This window comes from Plecotus auritus (genome assembly GCF_963455305.1).
Source record: "Plecotus auritus genome assembly, chromosome: 13".
NCBI classification, from domain to species: Eukaryota; Metazoa; Chordata; class Mammalia; order Chiroptera; family Vespertilionidae; genus Plecotus; species Plecotus auritus.
In genome coordinates, this window is record NC_137779.1 from 8,799,762 (window position 1) to 8,820,024 (window position 20,263).

Consider the following 20,263-nt stretch of genomic DNA (forward strand, 5'->3'; position numbering starts at 1 on the left):
GAAGGAAGGAAGGAAGGAAGGAAGGAGGAAGGAAGGGAGAGAGGAAGGAAGGAAAGAAGGGAGGGAGGGAGAGAGGAAGGAAGGAAGGAAGGAGGAAGGGAGGAAGGAAGGAAGGAAGGAAGGAAGGAGGAAGGAAGGGAGAGAGGAAGGAAGGAAAGAAGGGAGGGAGGGAGAGAGGAAGGAAGGAAAGAAGGGAAGGAGGGAGGGAGGGAGGGAAGAAGAAAGGAAGGAAGGAAGGGAGGGAGGAAAGAAGGGAGGGAGGAAGGAAGGAAGGAAGGAAGGAAGGGAGGGAGGGAAGAAGAAAGGAAGGAAGGGAGGGAGGGAAGAAGGGAAGGAGGGAGGGAGGAAAGAAGTAAGGAAGGAAGGAAGGGAGGGAGGGAGGGAGGAAGGAAGGAAGGGAGGGAGTGAGGGAGGAAGAAAGGAAGGAGGGAAGGAAGGAAGGAAAGAAGGAAAGAAGAGAGGGAGGGAGGAAGAAAGGAAAGAAGGAGACAGTTTAGTGACAAATAGCCTCGGCCCGTGTGGGACAGTGGTTGAGCGTTGACTCAGGAACCAGGAGTTGGCTGGTTCGATTCCCAGCTGGGGCACGTGCCTGGGTTGCAGGCTTGATTCCCTGTGTGGGGTGTGCAAGAGACAGACAATCATTGATGTTCCTCTCTCATCGATGTTTCTGTCTCTTTGTTCCTCTCGCTTTCTCTCTCTCTAAAAATCAAGAAAAACATTAAAGAGAGAGAGAAATAATTCCTCTCCCCACCCTGACTCCTGTCTGTGGACGTGACTGATGTTTCTAGTGTCTCCTTAACTTCCAGGGATATCTCAATTAGTAATCTATTTTTGAGATTATCCTATATTACTTGGTACACACAGTGCTAACTCATTATTTTTAATGGCTACGTGGGATTAAATCTGATTGTTAACTACTCCCCAAATGATGAACATGTAGGTTTCTTCCAGTGTGTGCCCTGCAAACAGGGCTATAGTTCATGCCCTTACACTACAGGTCTTTATTCCTCTATCCAAGTATTTGTGGAGTTGCTCAAAATTATTAGTTATTATTGTTGTTGATAAAGTGCATGTTGATAAAGTGCTTTGACTTTATATATCTCTACAAGTAGAATTGCTGGGGCATGAGGTATGTGCATTATAAATTTTGATATTCTCCAAATTGACACCCAAAGTGGTGGTATTAATTTATATTTCCACTGACTGTGAGAGTTCTGCTTCCCTCACATTTGCCTAAGCTTTTAAAATATTGCCAATACTTAGAGTTTTAGCTTCTGTTTTTCGTATGATGAGAGTCTTAGTGTTCTTGGGCTGCTATAACAAATGACCATAGACTGGGTGGCTTAAACAACACACATGTATTTCTCACAGTTCTAGAGGCTGGGGAATCCAAGACCAAGGGGCTGGCTGACTTGGTTCCTGGTAAGGGCCCTCTTCCTGGTTATGTCTTTGCTTAGGGGGTGAGGGAAAGCAATCTCTCTCATCTCCTCTCTTCTTATAGGGGCACTAATCTCAACATGAGGGCTCCACCCTCATGACCCGATTACCAGCAAAGGCCCTATCTCCAAATACCATCACACTGGGGATTATGCTAATCCTCATTACAGGGTATTTTTTTCCCCATTGATTTTCAGAGAGAGCAGAAGGGAGGGGGAGAGACAGAGGAACATCCAGTCTGAGAGACACATTGATTAGTTGTCTCTTGCATTCGCCCCGACTGAGGCTGGAGATGGAGCCCGCCACTGAGGTAGAGGTATGTGCCCTTGACTGGAATTGACCCCAAGACCCTTCAGTCCGTGGGCTGATGCTCTAACCACTGAGAAACTGGCTAGGGCCACACTGGGAATTATGGGCTCAACATATGAATTTGAGGGGGACACAAACATTCGGTCCATAGCAATGAGTGGCACTGAGTGTCTTTTCACATACATGAAAGTCACATGTCTTTCCTGTTCTCTGAACTGTCCAGGTCCTTTGCTCATTTTTCTATTAGGTTGCTCTGGGAGATTTTTAGGGTAGGATGAAGGCCTCCAGGTATGTCAATACATCTAGATATGATGGACTATCACACTATCTCATTGTTCAGGCCTAAGTATAACACTGTGCATGTTGATCGAGTGCTTTGGCTTTTTTTCTAAACACAGTCACCAATAACATCTCTTAATAAAAATGTACAACATTGGGGTCAGTGGGTCAGCAATTGGGATCCCTATTTTAACAGAGTAGGAAATGAGGCTTAGAGAATTAAGCAACAGTATTCCCCCTCACTCCCATCCACTGGGGATACATTCCAAGACCCCCAGTGGATGCCTGAAATCACAGGTACTATTGAATCCTATAGGTACTATGTTTTTCCTAAACATACATACTTAGGATAAAGTTTATTTTAGAAATCAGGCACAGTAAGACATTAACAATAATCCTATATAATAAAAGGGTAATATGCAAATCAACCAAACGAAGGACCGACTGGTCGCTATGATGCACACTGACCACGGGGGGGGGGGGGGGGGGGGGCGGGGCAGACGCTCAATGCAGGAGCTGCCCCTGGTAGTCAGCGCACTCCCGGGAGCGCCACTCAGCCGGAAGCCAGCTCAAGGCGAGCGCAGTGGCGGTGGCAGGAGCCTCTCCCACCTTGGCAGCAGAACTAAGGATGTCCAACTGGTGAACTGGCAGCTTAGGACTGTGAAAGGGCGCAGGCCAGGCTGAGGGACACCCCCAGCCAGTACATGAATGTCATGCACCGGGCCTCTAGTAACTAGTAATTTTGAGCAACTATAACAATATACTGTAATTCAAGTTATGTGAATGTGGTCTCTCTCTGACAATGGGTTTGATAACCAAGTCTACAGCGTGGACACTATGGATAATAGGATGATTCCTGTCAGGGGCAGGACAGAATGGGGGACAAGAGATTTCATCATACTACTCAAGATTGGTGCAGTGTGCAATTTAAAACTCATGAGTTGTTGCCGGTTTGGCTCAGTGGATAGATAGAGCGTCGGCTTGAGGACCAAAGGGTACTGGGTTCGATTCCATGTACCTTGGTTGCAGGGTCCTCCCCGGCCTGGGCCCTGGTAGGGGTTCGTGTAGGAGGCAACCAATCGATGTGTTTCTCTCACAACAATGTTTCTGTCTTTCCCTCTCCCACTCTCCCAAAAAACAATGAGCAAATATCCTTGGGTGAGGATTAACAGAAATAAACAAATAAATAAAAATAAAACTTTTGAATTGTTTATTTTTGGAATTTTTCCATTTAATTAGTTTTGGATTGTGGTTGACCGCGGGTAACTGAAACCACAGAAAGTGAAGCTCCAGATAAGGAGGGACTACTGTATGGGTCAAGGTAACATAACCAGAGTTGCCCAAGCCAACTACAGGCACCTGCTCTTGGAAACTTCTGGGTTCAGGCTTGGGCTTTGGAGCTAGCTAGACCCGGTTTGAGCTGCTAACCAGTGAGCTTGGAGATGTCACTGCACTTCTGAGACTCGAGGTATTATAGTCTAAGCACAGTAACAGTATCATTTTTATGTGGTTGCTCTGAAGGTTATGTGAAATAATGTATGGATATTCGTTATAACAGAGTCAGCAGGTTGTAACATAGTATCGGCCATGATGATAATACACATGATAACAAATTGCTCATGCGTTTTGCTTTAGCAGTTATCTGTGGTAGTTCCAAAGCTCAGTGAACAGGGGTAAGACTTTTCTTTTGTTACACTCCATCTTTTTCCTGTTTTCTACTCCTCTCTCTCCGTGTTGGGGGCTTGTTAATGAAGTTGTTCTGTCCTCTCCACCTTTGCAGGGAGCAAAAGCCCTGAGTGCTGGGAAAGCCTCTTCCTACCGGCACTCCCCTGGACTCCCAGACCTTATGCTCTCAGGAAATGTTTGTTATTGAATGAATGGAGCCAAGAAGGAGGGTCTGCTCCCAACGCGGCCTTGGTGCAGTGCCTGGCAGTTATAGCACATTCCGGCACATAGCAGGAGCTCGGGGAAGATTTATGCGGTGAATGAATGAATGAATGCACACTCTGGAGTAGGGGCTTGAATTTCTGTATTCAGCGCATAGTGCCTCGCACACAGTAAGCGCTCACTATAAATATCTCTGGGCGAGGCTGATAAAACCTAGTGCAAGGGCTAGCGAGGCTTCACTGTGCAGGGGTTCGAAATCCGCCTTCTCCTCTTCCCAGCGTGTGACCTCCGCAAGTGGCTTAATCTCTTTGTGCTTCAGTTTTCTCATCTGCAAAACGCGTCCACGTAGTGCGACCTCCACGAGACACTCCCCCGAGCACTGGGACCGGCTGCCTGGCCCACAGGGAGCCCCCGCCACGCCAGCCCGCCTGCGTTCGTCGGGGGCACACGCGAGAGGACCCGAACCTTTCGCTGCAGTCGCCACCAGCGTTCCTGGGGCGCACGGTCGCGTCCCCGAATGATCTGTGCCCTCCGAGGGGGCGGGGCGCAGGGCAGCCCACGGCAGCCTCGGGTCGGTCGGCCGCCGCCCGCCAGGGAGCCGCGCCGCCCGCACTTCTTTCTCTCCCTCTTCGTCTCCCTCCCTCTCCCGGCCCGAGAATCTGGCCGCTAGCGGCTCAGCAGCGCCGCCCTCGAGCCGCCGCCGCGCCGCCGCCGCTCCGGCCCCACCCCCGCCCGCCCCTCGCCCCCCCGCGCGGCCGGCGCCCGTCACGTGACGCGCCTCCAGCCAATGGCGGGCCGAGCCGCGGTCGGCGGCCGCCATTGCTGTCAGAGCGAGCGAGCCCGGGGAGGGAGGAGAAGCGAGGCTGACTGGGGAGGAGGGGGGGGTGGGGGAGGAAGAGGAAGGAGGGGACGTCGCTCGGCTGCCGGGGTCGCCCGCTGGCTTCGTCCGCACCCCCCCCTTCGCGAGTTCGCGCTCCGCAGCGGCGGCGGCTCCGAGGCGGCGGCGGCGGCTTCGGGGCTTGCCTCCCCTCACGCGCCGGCGGGGGCCGAGGGGGAGTCGGTGGCTGGAGATAAACAAGGCGGCGGCGGCGGCGGCGGCGGCGGCGGCGGCGGCGGCGGCTGAGGAACAGGGAAGGCGGAGGCGGCGGCCGGCCCGCAGCGCCAGCCCGAGAGTCAGCGGCGGCCCTGAGAGGCGGGGAGGGCGCCGGGCCGCGCGGACAGCGCCCCCCGCCGCCGCCGGAGTCGCGGGAGCCGCCGCCGCCGCCCGAGCAGGAAGGAGCCGCGCGGCCGCCGCGGACCCCCCCGCCGGCCCGGGCCCGCCGCCCCCGGCGCGGCGTCGCCGCGGCGCCTCCCGCCCGGCCGCCGGCCCTCGCGCCCTTCCCCGGCGGCGGCGGCGGCCCGGCCGCCCCGCGCTCCCCGGCGAGGCGCCGCCACCCGGCCCGGCCTCGCCTCGGACGCCTCGCTCCGACATGCCCCGCTCTGGCAGCCGGGCTCGCGGAGGATCATGACTGCGGCAGCGAACTGGGTGGCGAACGGGGCGAGCCTGGAGGATTGTCACTCCAACCTCTTCTCGCTGGTGAGTAGCGGGGCTGCGGGGAGGGGGGCCGTGTCGGGGGGAGGGGGTCCCCGACCTCCGCCGCCGACCAACTTTCTCCTCCCGCCGCCGGGACTTCGCCCCTCCCTCGCCTCTCCCCGCCGTTCGCCTCTCGCCGATTCTCCCCCTTTTGGATCGTCTCTCCCTCGCCTTGGATCCCATCCAGTGTTTATTTGGCTCTTTAAAAATCATTTGTGAGCGCGGCGCTCGGCGTGGAATTTGCATGTGGAAGTCTCAAAGCTGCTGATTCTGGGTCGCACTTCGAACGCCCACCCTCCGTTGCAATCACACACCCCATCCCCTCCCCTTACCCCCGTCTCGCCCCCGAAATGTGAAAAGCTTTGCCCTGTGCTGCCCGCGTCTGCGATAAGCAGCCTTCTCTCCCCCCCACCCCCCCGCGGCCCTCCTAACCCCGGTCGGATCGGCTGCCTGGCCGCCCGCCTTTTGAATTTTTAAACAAATTCCATAATGACACCTGCAATTTCGCCCGAAAACAGTTGATTGAATGCGATTGTGTCAGTAAAGGACTCTTGCACCCGAAGCTCCCTCGATTGTAAACATCGACAGCCGCCTGCCTCTCAGGGCTTACTACGCTGGAGAGCCGTAAAGCCATTACCCGGAGCCGACGGAAGGTGGAGAAAGCTTTTTTCTTCTTTCTCTCCTCCTGTGTCTTTTAAAAACTGTTTTCTCTATCCTAACAAGGAATCCACACACACACAAAAAAGCAACAAGCTGGGCGGTTTGATAACATCGCTTTTATCTGCCTTCGCCTCTCTCGCGCTCTCTCTGATAATTGACAACTTTTCCTTCGGATTTGAATCGCCTGCCTTAATCTTGAAGCAGTTAGGGTGTCAATTGTTCTCCTGGAAGCCTTGGCACCCGACGACGGCATCTAGGTTCACGGAAATTAAAAATGTATGGGGCTCCAGCAACTCTTCCCTGGCGGTGGCAGTGACATTTGGTGGTAAATGCCATCTTTGCTTTTTATTGGGTCGTATTACCTAGCTCTGAAAACATTCACGTTGTTAAACCTGGCGTTTAGGCTAATAATTGCAGTGCGTGGTCTTTAAACATGTGCTTTGTGCATGAGTTACTGTATGTATAGTTATGTGCCCGAGACACTACGAATTTGTTTAAATATTGAGCAAAGATTTGTAAACAGATGTAAGGCAATTACGTTTCAAGCGTAGAATATAATTGGAAAATTGGCTGAAATGGTTTGTTTAATTTAGCCTTAAAAAAAACCAACTTAAAGTTGTGTACCTTTTTTTGGGGGACTGCCTTTTGGACAGTATGCATTTTGGAAATTGTTTTTTGTAACCTCTGCCGTAGATAAAAACATTGTTTCTTCTTAATCGTTGTTTGCACTGGATAAATAATTTAGTGTTCAAATTGTAATTAGCTACATTTAATTATGGGTAGCATAGATGCTTTTTTTTCTTGAAGACTAGTGGAGAAATACAAATTATTGCCAACTTTTCAAATGTGTTTTATTAAATATGTTTCATTATGCAGATAAAAAATCAAAACATGCGATTTTTATCTACAAAGACTGAGTGACACAGTATCCTTGCTTTCATTATAGTGAGATCAGGTCAGTTTTCCCCCCAACATTTTTATTAAGACATTTAATCTTAAAATCCAATTATAAGTTGTGATTCTTTCTCTCAGTGCTGTGATGGTTTTCCCTTAATCTTTTGATATATGGGAATAAAACGCATTTTGCTTCCTCTTTTCTCCCTCTCAGTCTATCATTTAGTATCAGTCAGGTTCTGGGACTTTCATAGATTAGCAAATGTATTGATTAAGTGGTATTTAAAATGGTTTTTGTTTGGCGTCTGGTGACCACATTGACACTTTAACAGGTAATTAAAATAACCAAGTAGACCAATATTAGTGAAGAGAGATCCTCCAAATTACCATATATCATGCTGACTGGTAATGGCTCCTGTATATGTGATTGATTTATATACAGTAGGTTTTGTAGATGAATGAAAGTATAATACATGTGTAGCCATTCTTTAGGATATGTCATTTTTTTATCTCCTTTTTTTTTTAAACCTTAGGTGAAGATTATAATGTTATGAGATATGATGCTTGAGATTCTTTTGGAGAAACAGTTTTGTGGGAGAAGGATTCTTTGCTTTAAGAGCTTTGGGTATTCCTCTCCTGAACCTCTTTAAACCAGGAATAGATTTTTTTTTTTTTAACAGAATTTCTCTTTAGGTAACAACTTGGAAATGCAGAACAGGGCTGCATGGGGTGAATTTTTTGAAAAGACTAAAATATCTACATTTTCTTGTATGTGGAATGAATAAGATGCTAATTAAAAAATACTAGTCTGTTAGAAAGCTGCTGATAAATATAAATTTTTCTCTTTCTTAATTGAGAATTTTTCTTGAAAATTACATACTGCAGCAACCTGGAATATTAAAAATATGTTGCCTAAAGTACATTGTATAGAATAGTTAATTCTAAAAGGATAAAATCATCACCTGGTCAAAATAAAGCATGCATTGTAAGAACTCTATGTACTTATTAATAGCATATATTTTTCTTTTTGGCCTGCAGCTTTTTGAACAAAGTATTGTTTATAGAGAATTTAACTAGACATTCATATTAATGTGAATTGAAATATAAACTAGAGATTAAAGGTCTGTACCATACTAATCACCCACCCACTTTCTCTTACCTTGAGTTGTTCATTATGGTTTAGCAAACAATGATTTTGCAATCAGGTGCCTTAAGATTTTTGTTAGTCCTTTACTTATTTTGCTTTTGGATTTTTCTACTGCATCAGTTTCTGTGGTGTCGGATTTCCTAAATTCTCTGTCAACCCCTGCCCCCTTTTCCTAATGTGAAAATGCCATTGTGTATACATGATATGGGTCATTGTGTGTGTTTCTTATTCTTACTGTTGTGAGATTTGTAGCTATTGCATTAAATACATGCATGGCTGTGCCTTTGTGACTCCAAACTGTTTTCTCATGCTGTCCATCACATATCTGGGAGACTCTTGTTATATAGTCACTCAGTTATAATTCAGTTAAGTGTGTTAAATCTGTCTTTTTGGAAAGTGTAGCAGCAGTGCACCCTATGATATGTCAAGCCACCCTTGTGGGAAGACACATAATTTCCAGATATAAGTATATCTTTAATTTTGTTTCTTTAGTTATGTTTCTCTATTGAGATGATATGGAGAAAAGCAATTTTGTGTCCTTTAACTAGATTTAAGTATATACTCTTTGACATGAGGCATTCTAATTCTTAGGTATGTATATTCCACATTCATGTTATTTTATTTGCTTAGAATCTCCCTGACTCTGGGGTAATTGGGTAATATCAAATTCTTCCTCCTTGAATTGAAACACACATAAACACATTAGTAATTAATTCCTATCAAGGATCATTAATTCTATATTTTAAGTTGTTGGTGACCTGGTTACTGTTTTCCTTAAGAGATTTATTTTTTTGCAGAAAGAGAAAATAGTTGTAAACTTTGAGATCTATTCTTTTGAGTTAGAACCAAATGGGGAGGACTGTCAATTGAAAATGAGGAAAAAGGGAATGATTTCTCTAATCTTCTCAAGTGCTAAAATATATACACAGGGTATTTTTTTCATCCTAATTTCCAATTTTAGTATTTACATTTAAAGCATCTTTTCTCCCCCCATGATGGTTCATTTTTTAAAATGAAAATGTTTATAACTTGCTAATGTGTGTTTTCTGTTTAGCCTTTTGTTGTTAGTAGCACATGGTGTTACAGTATTTATATATTTTTAATAGCAATAATTGCCGCACAGTAATAATAGTTGCCATATAACCTCCAATTGCTAGTAAATATTTTTAAGTACATAATAGACAGCAATTTAAGGCATAGTGTAGCAGTTTACTGGACCATTTTAAAGAGCCATTTGTACGTGTGATGGGTTCATAATTTTAGAGAGAAAATAATGTACCCAAGATTTCTATGCTATACAATATGTTGCTGTGTTATTGCTTGAAGTGCTCATGGAGAGGAAGTTAGGTTGGGTCTGTTCTTTGTGAGAATAAAGGTGGGGAGGGGTGCCTTTAGGACAATAAGTGTTTATTGAGTTTTTGCCAGGTGCTTAGATAACTTAGCATTTTCTTGGGAATGTTTTGGTCATATTTTTCATGATTGTATTAGGTATTTATTAGGAAAAAAAAGTCTCTTCAGACATTCCTTTGAGTAACATTAAGGTATAGTGTGGATTATATTAATTACTTAGGGAAAAATTGATTAATCTTTTTTGTTCACTGGCTAATTTAGCCTCCTTAATTGTGAGTTAATTGTATTCATCAAACATTTTCATAGATCTCCTCTATTCTTGAGATTAGTAAAAAGATACACTGTCACTAGTTTGTACTATATGCTATAAATTATGATAACCATTTGCAGAAGATAAGTACATTTTATAGTTCTATTTGCCAAGTTATTTAAAATTAAGATGAAACTCAATGTAAATAGTAATTAGATTATTGATTTGGATTTCTGTTTCTGGAACAGTCAATTCAACTATCTCTTCAAGTTTGATTCAAAGATAGACTGGATATTTTTTTCAAATGATTTGAGTTATTTTGATAGAAGAAAGTAACAATGTTCTCCTTCCTTAAACTAGTAGTAGAAAGTGTGCTTTTTTTCTTCCTGAAAGTGGGTGATACATTTTTTTTCACAGATGCTAGCCAGTGAGGGAGATTAGACAGAGTTTATGAGAAATAGTAATATAGTTGAATATTAGGTTTTATTATTACTGAACTGTGCATTGCAACCATTTGTTAGAAGTGGAGAACAATGATTTCTGCAACATTGCTATTAGTGTCATTTATTTAAAATGCACTTTGTGCCAATCTGCTTTCCAAACTATGTGTTGGGTAGTGTTAGCTACCAGAATTTCAGTCTTGTCATTTTATAAACTTTACTATTTCGAGAAATTAACATTTAATGCATTGCAAGTGAGGTAACTGGGTCGTCTCAAAATGTGCTGTGGGGAATAGTTTAAAAAAGAATTCACACACATGCACGTTTGCTTCATAGGACTTGCTTAGAGTTTTGGAATTAAAGAATCAATATTTGCAATGTGTTCTTGGAATTTAGGGCTCTTTTTTTTTTTTTTTTTATACTTTCTTGTATCATTTAACTTCTTTCTAATCCTGTTCAGATATTTCCTTTTATAGTATGTCCTTTCATTGTTTATTCAAAAGATTTGAAGGTGTCAGCTTTGTTCTGTTGAGGGAATTCACTTCATAACCTAGGGGAGATGATTTTCCATTAATCTTGGTAAATATTAACATAAATGAGGAATTGTAAATTCAACTCATTTGCATGAATGAAATATGTATGCTTGCCCAATTTTTGTTTAGTATAAAGTCTCTATGTACATCAGCATAGTTTTCTATATTTGCATTAGTTGATATAAACATAGCTTTAACGTCTGTAAAAATGTTGTGATTGGTGTTTATTTCAGAGACAATTCTCCACTATATTATTTTGTTACTTGATTTTTAAAATCATCTGTAGTATGAAATAGATTCTATCCTCATAAATTGGCTATAGTAGTCTTCTCTTATAGGAACTCCTGGTTTACTCGAATTTATATTAGCATGTTTTAGTTCTTTTTGTTGGAGTAAAGTTATTTTCCTTTTTTAAGCTAATTATATAACTTTTAGAGTGCATTTAGGTTTCAGTCTGAAAAAAGGAGAAAGATGACTTTTTTCCTTTTGTTTCTGGATGAGATTTAGGAGAATCAGTTGTGTTCAAAGGAAAATGTTTTGCCATTGGCATTTCCACATTCTGGTTTATTACGTGTATTCATGAATGTTTGTTTCTCATTCTAGGTGAATTGTGTTAGAATCTTATTAAAACTGTATTTCTACTACTGTGAAACAGCACAGAGCCCTGGTTGACAGCTCTCTACATTTTGTACTTTTTCTAGTACAGAGAAATTCCATTATTGTTAACGGAACCTCCTGAGTTGATTATATTGAAATTTCATTCGTGTCTTTGTTTTGCATAGTTTAACTTTGCAATGTCAACTTAAAAATGAAAAGGGGAAGATAAAGAAAATTAGGTATATTTGCAGGTAAATAGCTTTTCTAGACCTTTTTACTGTAATAAGTCTTAATTTGTATTAAATTATTGCATTAATTGGTTGCATTTAAGACTTTTTTTTTTTTTTAAATATTTTATTGATTTCTTACAGAGAGGAAAGGGAGAGGATAGATAGTTAGAAACATCGATGAGAGAGAAACATCGATCAGCTGCCTCCTGCACAACTCCCACTGGGGATGTGCCCGCAACCAAGGTACATGCCCTTGACCGGAATCGAACCCGGGACCCTTCAGTCCGCAGGCCGACGCTCTATCCACTGAGCCAAACCGGTCAGGGCAAGACTTTTTTTTTTTTTTTTGACACTTTTCCATTGATTTTCACATCCACTGGTTGCCTCCTGCACACTCCTTGACCAGGGCCAGGCCTGGGAGGAGCCAGTAACTGAGGTATATGCCCTTGACCAGTACGTGTTCTATCCACTGAGCCAAACTGGCCAGGGCCATTTAAGACATTTGATATTAAAATTAAATTTGAGGTAATGATTTGTTTAAAATAAAATATAATTGTGAACAGGAATTTTATAATATTGAGAGAAAATTTCAAAGACTGATCATCTAAAAGGGTGTGACTTTTTTTTTTTTTTTTTTTTTTACCCAAAGAACATTGATAAATTCCCGAGGAAGTATTTTTTACATAAGACACATGAAGCTTCCTCACATAGTTTCACATTATTTCATTTCATTAAATAGCAAAAATGATTAAATCCATCTGGGCTTAATTTGAGAGCTAATAAGTAAGGTATTCAAAAGAGTATAATTGGTGTGTAAAAACATTTTGTGTTGGCAATTCTCATGATTGAATTTTAATGTCCTAGAGAGAGATAAAGGAAACATATATTATCTAACTCAGGAACCACCTCATAGTTTTTGTTTTTTAACATGTTGTATATGCCTGGCACAATCCTGCTCATCTTTTAAGTAGGTCAAATATCACCTCCTCCGTGAAGCTTTCCCTGACTCCCACAGGTAGAACTAGTCACTCTTGCTCCTTATGTGTATCTCCTTCTATATGCCTCTGATAAGTAGATGAGCTTCTGTAGGGCAGTGACCCTGTCTAAATCATCTTTGCATTCTCTTCATAGTTAGGTGCTCATTAACTGTTCGTTAAATTAATTATTTGCTGGACAACTATTTTTGAATTCTTCATCTTGCTCCCTAAGGGAATTTTCATTGCCCATTTAGGTCCTGATCATAATTATTTTTCTTTGAACTTATTTAGATGTTTAGCTCTGTGTTCTGAATATATATTATCTAGGATTTGTGTACTGTGGCTTGGTAATATTTTAGATGAGTTCTAGAAAATCTTTATTAAAGAGAATCCAGCTGATCAAGAGATGAGGTATGCTTATCATACCTCAAAGGAATAGGAATTCAGTTAGTATTTAGATTTTCTATATGTTAGGCAACCTATAGATATTGGAGCCTGTTGGAAATTTTGTTTGGGTTTTGATCCAGAATTCCCTCATTTCCATTTTTTTAAAAGCTGTATAAGAGGGAGGGCTTTTGCTCAACCTTCAGTTACAAGATTATTTTCCATGAGCCCAGTAATATGGGCAATGAACTGGTAATAAGGAAAATTGAATGGCATTCAGTTATTTTACGAGTGACTGTTCAGATCAGGTTGGTCGCATAATGTTTTTATTTTTATTTTTTGCCTCAGTTTCTGCTTCTGTAAACTTGACAGAAATATAGAAGGCAGGAAGTGTGAAAAATCACTCACTTTGAGTACCTTTTAAGGAAAGCACTTTGGAAGACTTGATAATGTTCTTTAATAGGAAGAAACTTCTAGCAAATTACATCTAAAGCTTAGAGTAGCCTTAGGCAGTTAACCAGGAAGTTGGAGTGGCAAAATTATTTGTGTTAAATATAGTAGTTAAGTTGTATTTATTCTTTTTTGGGGATAAGCAGAAGATTAAATTGTTCTTGTGTCTCATAAATAAACAGTGATTGAGAAGAAAAACTTGAAATTCATCTTTAGATGTTACAACTTTTCATTTGTATATGATTCATAGTTGCGTGGTGTCTTTAATATGCTGAGTGATTTTGCTCTACCAATTCTGAGCTATGACTGGCTGACATTGGAAACTGAACTGTGACTCTTATTTGGTAGTTTAAGCTATTAATTCCTTGGCAGCTCTGGAGTGCTCTTTGAATTTTAAATAGCTGTTTTATTAACATTTTGAGATTTGTCTCAGTGAATGTCAGAAATAGTACTTAATAAATATTTTTCTTCGTAAAGACTAAGTCACTTTTTAGTCTGACATACATGTAACAACCCTTACTATGTTGTTGTTGTTTTTTTTTACATATGATAAAACAACCACAAAAACAAAGCCAAAAATTACAGATTATTTATAAAATGTAATATATATATGTGTGTGTATTAAACCCTTACTACGTTTTGAACAAAGTATGTATCCTCAACTACTGGCTAATTTCTATTTTTCATTTAGTAATGTTGCAACATCTAAAAATATTGTTTAGACCTTATTGAAGGAAGAAAAGGGCCCCCCTCCAAACAACCCCACAAATCTGTAGTTTTTTTTATTAGTCCTGTTGAATAGGAATAGTATTCTAAGTTTTGATCTAGAGATGTAGAATTTTACATGGAGGTGGTCTTTAGCATTATAAAATATTAGAACAAGTTAGTTTGTAAGTTGGTTTCCACATAAAAACCTACTCTTCTATTGGTACAAATGATGGTTAGCCTATTTACAGCGTATGGTACTTAAATAGTTGTGTTAGAGAACTAGGATGCTATTTATGACAGCATTTTTTATGGGATCAAACTTACATTTATTTTTCCTGTTTAGAATGTTAGGGGAGTACCTTTTCTCTGACTGTGCAGTGCTGGCAGTCACAGCAGGCACTCCTAAAACCTTTTTTGGCTCCAGGCATTGGGAGTGAGGGCTGCCCAGGCTCAGCCCTCTTCTAGGCCTGGGAGAGAATTGCTCTTTGAAGGAGAGGCTTGAAGAGTGTTGAGAGGCAAGGATGGCCCCCTGTGTGAAGTGCAGCAGTTTTGGAGTAAGGATTGAGGCCAGGTTTTACCTTTCCTGCAGGAATCTATCGCTTCCTCTTTGCTGATTGATATTTTATTAAAATGTTGAGAATAGTGGCAGGTCCTATGATATCATCAGGAAAAGATTTTGTATTTCTTTGCCCTTTAGCTCTTTCCTTATCTTTTCTTCTTTACTTACACTATAGACAAGTTTTCTACCTCCAATTTTGTGTGGTAAATGAGGACTTCTGAGCACCAGTGAAATAAAAAAGGAGATGGTGGTGGGGCTTGAGATTGGATGGGGTAATGAATAAACTATTATTTAGAAATATTAATTTTTATGTTATGTTTGAGAAACGTAGGATATATAATTCATTTTCGAATAATGTACATACATCAGAAATGGTTAAAATGGGCTTAGGCTTACAAAGGGGCTAAGGGTCTTATGTGGAAAAAAGACCTATTTAACTTCTAAGATGCTATGTTGTAAGTGCAGAGGGAGAAAAAGCAACATGGACAGATAGTATGGTACCTCGTAGCCAGAAAAACTCAGAAGGGGAATTTTAAATTGGGTCTTGAAGGAATGGATGGATGTGGCTTGCTAGAGAGGACTGGAAAGGGCATTATTTGGAAGCTCATTTGACAACTCTGAGTCTATCCTTGAGAACATGTACTGAAGTGGTATGTAGGAGAACACTTGTAATTTATGGTCTTAGTTTCCTTTTAAAAAATAGTACACAAACTTATTGAAATCTAATTTTTGTTAGGTGGAAAATTTGAAGCAGGGACAGGCCAATTTAGATTGAGAAATGGTGATGTTAAAAATCATCAGTTTTCTAAAATAATTCAGTTCTGAACTAAAAAAACCAAACCAGTGCTATATTATCCAAAATGCAAATGACTAAAGTGACAAATATTCCAGAAACTGGACAGACGTGAATCTTAAATGAGCAGATGGGACATGAAACTCAAAGTGGGAGATAATCCAAGATGATATAGAAACTATTATGAGAAATGAATTGAGGAAAAAGAAGTGTGTTAAATGCTATTACATTTAATAATGTGTTTAAAAAGCCTTTCTAGGATTTCTCTCTTACTTAGACAAATTAGAATTGTTGAACTGTGTAACCCATCATTTAAAAAAATTTGTGCATTTAAAACAAAACTAAATTTTTTCCAGGATTATTTCTCATGAAGTCTAGGCATTTAAGTCATGATTGTATATGTTATATGTGCTGTAAGTAGGCAATATAATTTTGCTTTCTCTGCCAAATAAAGAGAATAATCGTGATTTTCAAAGGCAGTTGTGATGGACATTGAACGGGAGAAGTAACGGTGAAATATGAGGAAGTTTGCTATTTGGACAGCTTGGTACTTAGTTGAAGTCGTTACATTTGACTGTTGAGGGTAAAATCTAGATCATAGTGGATTGTGGAACGAATGAATGGTACTTTTCAGTTGAAGAATGTTGACTGTGAAGCAAGCAGGGACATGGGAGTGGGGGGATTGGAGGGTTAAAGATGGAAAAGTAGATTGAAGGAAAATTTTTAACAGACTCGAACCTCATTTGTGTTTGTGGGCTTATGAATATCAATGTTGGAGAGACAGACAGAAAGATGGAAGATATAAGAAAAGTTGTTGCTTAAACAGGTCTGGCTGGAGATGGTATCAAGCACCCAGGTGAGGGGGTTAGCAGTGAAAAAGAGTAAGATAACCTTTTAGAAATAAAAGATGAGAGGATGTAAGAAATGAATAAGTATGAAGGAAGTGGGGACAATCTCAGTTGTAGCCTGAGTACTTTTTAAATGCAAAGATTAAAGATACTGAGTTTGAGCCAGAATAAACATTTAAAAATATCTTTAGCTAAAAATTTCACATTTTACTTGATGTGCTGTTGCACTCAAACATCTTTATTTTCTTCTAATGGTCATTTTAAGTAGGTCACATGTTATCCTGGTACACTTTCAGTTATAAAACTGATTTTGAGCTGGTTATACCAAAAAAATGATACAAAACTGCCCAAATGAGAAATATTTTTCAAAGTAAGCCCCCTCGAGAATGGAGCAAATACCAAGGCCATTGTTAATAATATTTTTTGGTCCTTTTCCTTTGGAATTGCTTTTAGTCACCACCCCAGAAATCTCAATTTAAAGGATCTTCCTTGGTCAGTGTCATGTCATGTCTGTCTTTGTAAATATATTATCTTAGTTCCATTTTTTTTTTTTTTACTCTAAATTGTTGCCTAAGTCAGCAATTTAGTACCTTCTGATGGGGGTCTTATATATGATGAGCAAAAACCCTGAGAAGAACTCTACTTTTGCATGTATTGGCATACATACATTGTGGATGTGTACCAAGAATTCCTGCCTCCTTGTACAGCTGCCTCCCAGGTCCTGGGTGTAGTCAACTATACTTCAAGGTACTTTTTTTTTTTTCGTACAGTTTCAATGGAGGTGGATTTAGTGGTCCATTAATTGATAAGACTAGATATTGGGACAAATTAAATGGGAGTGGAATTTTTGCTTTCTGGAGATCGAGGCAAATTATAAGGCGGCAGTGAAATTATAAGTCTAGCAAACATAAGATATCCTGATGCCCATTTTTGGTGAGACTGAAGTAATCATTAAGAAAAGCCTTGGGGCCCAGCCGGAATGGCTCAGTGGTTGAGCTTCCACCTATGAACCATGAGGTCATGGTTCGATTCCCGGTCAGGGCACATGCCTGGGTTGCGGGCTTGATCCCCAGTGTGGGCATGCAGAAGGCATCCCATTGATGATTCTGTCTCATCATTGATCTTTCTCTCTCTCTCTCCGGCTCCCTTCCCGGCTGGGGGAGAGGGGGAGGGAGAGAAGCATTGGGATAAATAAAAAGAGTATCCTGTTGAGAACTTTTTAAGTTTTTACATAAAGTTTGGTCTGTGAGACCAAAGTTCTTAACCTTTGCCTACTTAATGTTGCTTTTTATTCATTTGAGAAGCCCAGTAAGCCATCTGGTATCTATCCCATTCATGTTCTTTCAGCAATTTCTCCCACAGTTGAAGGTTAGGACAATAGCACTCATATATTTAGGGTTTGACTTTATTGTGGTCTGCCTTAATATTCAATGTTAGGGGAGATGCAGAGGATGTTTTACCTACAGAAAGCATGCCTAGGTATTAGTTGTTTAGATTACCAGTTGCAGTGGCAAGTATTATTTTCTATTTTTGAATTCAGGAATATAATGGCATTTTCTTCAGTCACCTTTGTTTCTATATTCTTCAGATTCAGATTACATGGGTGATTTTATAATTTTTTCTTTTAAAAGTACTCATTTTTTAAAAAAGGGAGTTGAAATACTATTAAAAGTTTGGTAATATAATTCTATACCTTTAGATGTTTTAGGAAAATTTACTTAAACATGTTTATTCTAAACAAATAATAACAGTCCCTTTTTAATTTTATAGATTTATATAACACTTGAGCAGTTTAACATTTAGAATTTATACCAGAGCATAAATCTACATGTTAGCTACTGAAGATCATAAATATTTGTCTTCTTAAATACTAGTTCTTAACTCAAGTTTAAGTTATTAAAAACATTTCTCAAAGTATATTGGTTTACATACAAAGTGTAATCATCTGCCTGGATTGACTCAATTGTTGTGATCCCAAGTAGACTAAATTAATTAGTTGTCTATAAATTAGTTGAAAGAGATATCTATGAAAGTGATGTTTTTGTTGCTGTTTGGTAATATCCTGGTGAAATTGAGATTTTAAACTCAGACAGATGGTGCTATTCTTGAGGCTGTCGGCAAGATCCTATAACATTTAATTAAACAGTGGAATGATTCTCGTGAGGACTTATAATTTGATATATGTAAGCTAGTAAACTGGCTTCTTTAGTAACATTTACAAATTTGATTTGAAAAAGAAGTATTTACTTGTTCTTAGGAAATTTTTCTAATGATTCTGTTAAGATGAATAGCTTGTTTTGGTATTTTATATGATAAACTCAAGGAATATTCTGGAAAACCTCACCTACATAGGCATTTATTTTCCAATGTACTTTGATTTTGTTGCCAGACTTTCTCATATAATAGTGTGATGCACTTTTAAGAACCCAGAGAACTGACTACCATTTCCAGAAAACTGAGAAATTTGGTGATACATGTTAACTCACACTCATTTTACAAAAAAAACTGCTAATTTAGATTCCTTGTGATCTACCTTACATTTTAGTATTGGAATTGAAAATAGAAATATTTTAAACAGCCCAATCCAGTTTTAATACATTACAGTATGTGGATAGAACTTGGTTTAGCTATTTTGTAAAAGTTTTAATTTGGAGATAATATTGTATGTTTAGGATCCATAAATTTGTCAATTACATAAATAATTACATAAAAATACACTAATAAGTAATACTACATTTCTAGACATCCTGGGAAATTATTCTCTTTCTTAAAAAATTTACTTACCTTTTATTTAGTGCCTAGTCTTTAGTAGATTGGAGACAAGACTGAAAGGTGATGTTTGATGCTAGATTGGACGACAAGGACCTGGAAGTTTATTCTGTATGTACAGGGGAATGGCTGAAGGGTTTTAAGGAGGATAATGATGTGATCAGATTTATGATTAAGAGAGAAAACTCATATGGGCTCTGTGGAGTATGGATTGTAATAGCAGAGAAACCAAAGGTGGAGAGAAGGCTCTTGGAGTAGTTTAGATGTAAGAAATTATGCAGGGCCAGTAGGAACGGAGAGAAAGAAATGGACTCAAGTAATATTTTGGAGGTTGAATTAGCAGGACTTGGTGAGCAATTATATACACTGAGTGGCCAGATTATTATGATCTTCGAACGCATAATCTGGCCACTCAGTGTATATATATATATTGTGCATGCGTGGGGTCCGGCCAGCCTGACCAGTAGGAGGGGACATGGGCGGTTGGCAGGCCTGCCTGCTGGTCGAACTCCTGGTCGAGGGGACAATTTGCATATTAGCCTTTTATTATATAGGATATACACTGAGTGGCCAGATTATTATGCGTTCAGAGATCATAATAATCTGGCCACTCAGTGTATATCATAGGGGAGGAATCAAATGCCAAACATGTTCTTGGTTTTTATGGCATTTACATTCTTGCGTATGTAAAACAAGAACAGTTGACAACATGTATGAGTTATGATTAGTAGAAGACTTACATTTTGATCACCGGTGTGTACATATATGAAAGTATTCACTGAGCCTGTGTTCTTTCTCTTAAATTAAGCCCTACACAACTCAATTTTAAAATTAAACATATATGGGAGCTGGGGGCAGAAAGGCAGGGGGTAGTGAAAAAGTTAAACCAAAAATTAGGGTTTGTAACTTGCCTATTTTAAGAAAATATTTGAGGTAATGAGAATAAGATTTTTCTCAAGTTGAGAAAGATTTGTAAGAGAATGGAGTGGAGAGAAAAGATTGGGAAGAAAGATTGCAATACTGGTGGGGTGGGTGCTGTTGGTGGTGTGAGTGATGGGAATCAGAATATATTGGCAGGGGAAGAGGTAATGAATTTTTGATTATTAGAAATGGGAGTGGAAAACCCAGATTTGGAGAAAGAAAATGGGGGAGGTCCCCTAACAGCAGTTGGCTTTTTCAGCCTTGGTTA

At 40.3% G+C, this 20,263-nt stretch overlaps 1 protein-coding gene across 1 annotated transcript in view; it reads left to right on the top strand.

The window, feature by feature from the left end:
- Positions 1 to 5,320: 5,320 nt before the first annotated feature.
- MED13L (mediator complex subunit 13L) overlaps positions 5,321 to 20,263 on the top strand; it is a 273,439-nt gene continuing 258,496 nt past the window's right edge. The window contains exon 1 of the mRNA XM_080650333.1: positions 5,321 to 5,488. Within this exon, the coding sequence (XP_080506459.1) occupies positions 5,417 to 5,488 (72 nt within the window). The 5' untranslated portion in view covers positions 5,321 to 5,416. The remainder of the gene's footprint in view (positions 5,489 to 20,263) is intronic.